The sequence below is a fragment of the Pinus tabuliformis genome, chromosome 5_2, assembly GCF_031772625.1.
Source record: "Pinus tabuliformis cultivar Carrire ecotype Pingquan chromosome 5_2, CPIR1, whole genome shotgun sequence".
In the NCBI taxonomy this organism is placed as follows: Eukaryota; Viridiplantae; Streptophyta; class Pinopsida; order Pinales; family Pinaceae; genus Pinus; species Pinus tabuliformis.
Genome location: NC_142306.1, coordinates 945,195,914 through 945,201,736, shown reverse-complemented (window position 1 = coordinate 945,201,736; position 5,823 = coordinate 945,195,914). Strand labels below are relative to the sequence as shown.

Genomic DNA, 5,823 nt, shown 5'->3' with positions numbered 1-5,823 from the left:
GACATATACTTGATAAGACGAAGTTTAGGTGTTTATGATGTAATACTAACATTGAAGAAGGGTGCAAAATGCAACTCGGTACAAAGTTTAAAGTTATAAAGAAGATAATTCATGAATTCATGAGTGGATAGACATATAGCTAATAAGATGAGGTTTAGGTGTTTATGATGTAATACTAGCATTGAAGAAGGGTGCATAATGCAACTCTCTACAAAGTTTAAAGTTATAAATAAGATAAGATGAAGTTTAGGTGTTTGAAGTTAAATAAAATGATTGTTTGATTATAGCAAAATAATTTTCAAAAATTGTTTTGAACAATCAAGATTAGAGAAGGGAAGTGTGTTGAATGAGACTGTGTACAAAATTTAGAGTTATAAAAAATGATTGTTTGAATATAGCAAAATACCTTTCAAAATTTAATTTGAATTGTAGATTTGATCATATCAAAATTAAAGAAGGGAATGAATGGAAAACATTATTCAAGAAAAGGTAGCAACATTAAAGAAACGAATAAATAGAAAACAACATTCAAGGAAACGTCGCAGGAATGGCTTGCTATGTCATTTGATTTTAAAAATATAAATGGCATCTTATTAGGTTGATGAATCAGGTAATAAAACTACTCTTAAATAAATTTGTAGTTATCTACTTTTATCGGTTTTTTATTTTTAAATTTTCCAACCAGGATTGAAGATATTGGAAAATTAAGACTTTGTCAGGGTCACAAAAGAAGGCCAAAAAATGAATAGCATTTTCCCCACAATTTAAAATCAAGTAATCCCCTACGTTTTTTCAGTCTTATAAGCCAAACCAAACTTGATTGTCATCATCAAATTATTCTTTACAAATTAAAATAATTCGAGGAGAAAAAATTATTTAATTTTCCCTTTAAAAACAACCTCAATTTTTAAAACAAAATGACAAATTTCATCATCAATAAAATCAACCAACGACCTACTAAACCTTTTGCATTGTATGGTGAACGCCATTCCGGAACACATATTTAGAGACATAGGGAAAAAAAATTAAGGGGGTAATGCCGTTACACGGACCAGCCCCTATTAATCCCGTTTCACAACATGCTATTCCAGGTGTCTCAAACACTGTCAATCAATATACAGGGTATCGCCTACTGTCTCATCAAGAACAATAGAAAAGGGCCAAACTCTAAAAGAAGATACCGATTTTTCCAGGATTGTACACGATATCAGTGAACACTTCATAGATATCCCCACAAACAAGCTTGAGATCAAAGAGGATGCATCAAGCTCGCCAAAACTGATTTTAGTGTTTAATTGAAACTAACGGAGACCTATTTTGTTCTTCCAAGCATTCAGTTTTCCCGATCCTTTTGTTTATGAAAGTGTTTAATTGACATGCAGAAATTTTCTAAATTTTTTCCTAACAAATACGGAGGCGGAAGCGTCTCCAAAGTGGAAGCACCTGAGGCTGATATACGAATGTTGACATTTGATATATCCCCTGAAAAAATTGGACGCGGAAGCGTCTCCAAAGTTGAAGCACCGTTGACATCTTTCAAAAGTACGCTCATGTTGACATGTGCTAAATTTCCTAAGAAATTCGGAAGCGGAAGTGTCCCCAAGCTAGCAGCACCTGACAAACTAATGAAAATATTGACATGTGATAGATCCCCCGAAAAAATTGGACGCTGAAGCGTCCCGAAAGTAGAAGCATCGTTGACATTTTCGAAATCGACAAACATGTTGACATCTGCTAAATTTCCCAAGAAATTCGGAAGCGGAAGCGTCCCCAAACTGGAAGCACCTGACCACTTAATGTAAATGTTGCAATGTGCTAAATTTCCTAAGAAATTCGGAAGCGGAACTGTCCCCATGCTGGAAGCACCTGACAACTGAATGGAAATGTTGACATGTGATAGATCCCCAGAAAAAATGGGACGCGGAAGCGTCTCCAAACTAGAAGCACCGTTGATATTTTTGAAATCTACGGCCAAGTTGACATGTGCTAAATTTCCTAAGAAATTCGGAAGCCGAAGCGCCTCCAAACTAGAACCACCTGACAATCTCATGTTGACATCTGTTAAATTTCCAAAAAGCAGCCTCTGCAAACTGGAACAATTTGACAATCTGATGTTAATATTTGTTAAATTTTCAAAAGACTTGGGAAGCGTCTTCAACCTGGAAGCACCTGACAATCGAAAATTCTGGAGATTTCTTAAATTTTCAAAAGAATTTGGAAGCTTCTCCAACATAGAAGCATCTAACAAACTGAAGTTCTGGAGATTCGTTAAATTTCCAAAACAATTAGGAAGCTTCTCCCAATTGGAAACACCTGACAATTCCAAGTGCTGGAGATTTATTAAATTTCCAAATGAATTTGGAAGCGGTTTCAACTTAGAAGCATCTAACAAAGTGAAGTGCTGGAGATTTGTTAAGTTTCCAAAAAAACTCGGAAACGTCTCCCAACTGGAAGCACCTGACATTTCGAAGTGCTGGAGATTTCTTAAATTTTCGAAAGAACTCGGAAGAGTCTGGAAACTGGAAGCATTCAACAAAGTAAAGTGCCGGAGATTTGCCAAATTTCCAAAAAATATGGGAAGCGTCTCCCAACTAGAAGCACCTGACATTTCGAAGTGGCGGAGATTTGTTAAATTTCCAAAAGAATTCGGAAGCGTCATTAGACTGGAAGCCTGATTCAAATTGATGTGCTGAAGGTTTGTCAGCCTTCCAAAGGTCTCAGGAAGCGACAACAGCTGTGAACACCTTTCTAGGATCAAGCATTTCAACGAGTGCAGATTGCACAATTCCTCCGGCAAGCTTTTGAGTGGGAGGATCCCACTTTCATGACCTACAAAAATCTTTTCAAGGCGGGTCAGCTGCCCTATGGAGTTCGGAAAGTGTGAAAGAGGAGAAAAAATATTTAGCTCTCGCAGCTGGACAGGCGCCTGCAATGTTCACATTTCAAGGAAAGATATTTAGCTGGACAGGTTTCTGCAACTATCAGAAAGATTTATGAGGGATATCATCTAAAATCTGAAACGAAATGTGAAAGATGAATAAACCTAGATATTTTGTTTATGAGGAATATTATTTACACATTGAAATGAGATGTGAAAGAAAAAATACACGCACATATCTGCATACCTGAGACTCATCTTGCCACAACATTTTCAATCTGCTCCCAGCCACTTCTAAAACTCTTAGATTTTCCATGGGAATCCAAGAAGGAAAGAACGAGTACGGACAATGATACCAGCGGAGCCATCGGAGAGGTACTGACGGAATTCTCCCTAATATAGCTTTTAAATAACGACCTTCAGTGGCAAGAATTTCCAAATTGGTACAATCATAACGATTTTTATTGAACAGTTTCCACTTAGGGTCCTGGGAGGGGCTTGAAAAAAGGAGAGAGTGTGGCACGCGAGGAACCATCGAAATTCCACGGATTTTGGTTACAACCTATTCATTCATCAAAAAGTACACATATATACTATCATTTTCCACTGTATAGATCTATCTTTATGGAATAAAATAAAGCAATTTGTAAATATTACGAAGTGAAGAGAGAGGTTTGGATGGTTGGAGCACTCACAGATAAAGTTTGCTCCAAAAAATCATCAATTTGGTAAAGTCGACGCGGCATTGATTCTTGTTTGGCAATAATTCTTCCCATATTTCTAATTTGATCATGCATTTTTATCTTCTTCTCACTGTCCACCTCAAGTAGACATTTGCTCTCTAGATTTTCAAGCCCCACTGTACCCCATATTCTTATTGCCGTGTCTATCTCCTCTCCTATGAAAAAACAAACAATATCTAAAAATATTTTTTGATCTTCTTCTTCAAGTTTCTCATAACTAATGCGGAGTCTGTCTCGTATTTCTGTTGGAAGTCTCTTGTGAAGTTGTTCAAGAAACTCTTCCCAGTAACACTGTTGTCGTCCACAAACAGTCGCCCCAAAGACTTTCAAAGATAATGGCAGTCCGTCACATGCCATTACAAACTGATCTACCAGATCTGCAAACCCTTCTGGTGGATCTCTCTGATGGAAGGCATGGCAGCAGAAGAGCTCTTTCGAGTCTGGTATACTCAGACCCTTTAGATTATAAATTGATTCGCCTTCGAGTCCTGACATTCTCAGGACATGCCAGTCACGAGAGGTAACCAAAATGAGGCTCTGCGGGCTAAGGGAATCCTTCATTGATGAAAGTTTTTCCATCTGATCTACATCATCTACATCATCTAGAATTATAAGTGCATGACAAGAGGAGAGATGTTTTTTAAGTTCCCATATACCCTGGTCAGGATTCTCAATTTTGATATCCTTATGTTTCAGTTCCTGAATGAGCCTACTCTGCAAATAATTTAAGGACTTTGTCCTTGCAGTTTCTCTAACATCAGATAAAAAGACTGATTCGTTATAATGTGATCTTTTGAGGTTGAAGAAATGTTTAGCCAGAGTAGTTTTACCAAGCCCACCTGCACCCACAATGGCTGCAACCCTAGCCTTCACGGTCTTCAACTCCTGCTGCTTCGATAGGACCGTCCTTTCAAAATCTTGCAATTTCTCACCCAACCCAGTTGGATATTTTGCCACATCCAACGGTACTTTTGGAACTTTCTTCACAACGCCTTGCAGGACCTTCTCCAAGAGGTCATACTCATCATCCCTGAGTAATAGTTGAGAGGACGACATAAGTAGCGAAAAAAAGGACAAGCACCTCATATCACTCTTACAAATTGAAATTTAAAATGTATTGAGGAGACAGGGGAGATCCAGCTTACCCTCGCATCACGAAACCGCTTATACCTGCAATCTGAGAAAGCGCATCTCTCCAACTTTGAATGGTCTCTGAGTCGTAGCGTGGTTTTTCTATTCCAGTATGAGGGTCGCGTGTTCTCTTCTCCTGCAGGTTCTGGAGAGCTTCACCGTACGCTCCGCCTTTGACCGTCCAGCGGAGCACAGCAGGCTCAACGCCGTAAAACACGGGAAGAACGGTAGCCCGCGATTTTACCATGAGGACTAGCTCATTAAGGCACCACTCTGATTTTGCATAAGTAGGAGAGAATATGGCAACCTGGACGGAGGCTCCTCTAATTGCGGCTTCTAATTGAGAAGTAATGTTATATCCCTCTATCAATTCCTGGTCGTCGAGAAAGACTTGCAACCCCTGGTCACGGAGCCGACGGTAGAGACGAGTGGCGAAGGTGTGTTTACAGTCGGGGCCACGATGATTAATAAAAACATCGTAGCGGGGATAAGAGGTGGAGGCAGAAGAAGCCGCCTCAGTAGAGGGAGCAGGGACGACTGTACGCTGGGACATTGGAATTCGACACTGGATAATTGCAGGGATGGTGCAAATAATAATAAGAAACGAAGGGCGGCCGAATGAATAGATTCACTAAACACTGCAGGCGATCATGCGCAGAAGAGCTCTTTTGAGTCTGGCATACTTATTAATGCATATTTTTCTTTATATATATATATATATATATATATATATATATATATATATATCTATGAGTATTTATTTTTTATTTTAAGGTTTTTATTTGTTTTCTTGGTGTATCTTAGTTTATTACCCTTTTTAATTTTAATTCTTAGGGTTTATATATATATATATATAAACTCTGAGGGTTAACTTAGTTGGTCTAGTTCGTGTCGTTAAAGCACTTTTATTATTGAGAGGTCATGGGTTCAGTTCTATCGACACTCTAAGGGTCAAAGGCTCCCTGTTTGAGTCGGTAGGAAGTGATCCTTTCAAGTTGATCTACCTCGTACAAATATTCGATGGACATAGAGGTCACTAATCTCCGGGGACCATGAACCACACACACACAC

At 38.6% G+C, this 5,823-nt stretch overlaps 1 protein-coding gene across 1 annotated transcript; it reads right to left on the bottom strand.

Annotated features, from left to right (window-relative positions):
* Positions 1-1,093: 1,093 nt before the first annotated feature.
* Positions 1,094-5,402, bottom strand: LOC149162381 (disease resistance protein RML1B-like). Its single transcript, XM_089435688.1, has 4 exons — positions 4,767-5,402; positions 3,574-4,651; positions 3,126-3,440; positions 1,094-2,926 (listed from the first exon to the last, which is right to left on the bottom strand). The coding sequence occupies exons 1-4, from the start codon at positions 5,303-5,305 to the stop codon at positions 1,334-1,336; spliced, it is 3,525 nt and encodes a 1,174-aa protein (XP_089291814.1). The 5' UTR covers positions 5,306-5,402; the 3' UTR covers positions 1,094-1,333.
* Between the last annotated feature and the right edge of the window lie 421 nt (positions 5,403-5,823).

Excerpts from the sequence above, each read along its gene's own strand:
- LOC149162381 (XM_089435688.1), bottom strand. The coding sequence starts at position 5,305 with ATGTCCCAGCGTACAGTCGTCCCTGCTCCCTCTACTGAGGCGGCTTCT. Across the intron at positions 4,652-4,766 it reads AGCGGTTTCGTGATGCGAGG|GGATGATGAGTATGACCTCT; the intron begins GTAAGCTGGATC and ends ACTATTACTCAG. Across the intron at positions 2,927-3,125 it reads TGTGGCAAGATGAGTCTCAG|GCGCCTGTCCAGCTGCGAGA; the intron begins GTATGCAGATAT and ends TGAACATTGCAG.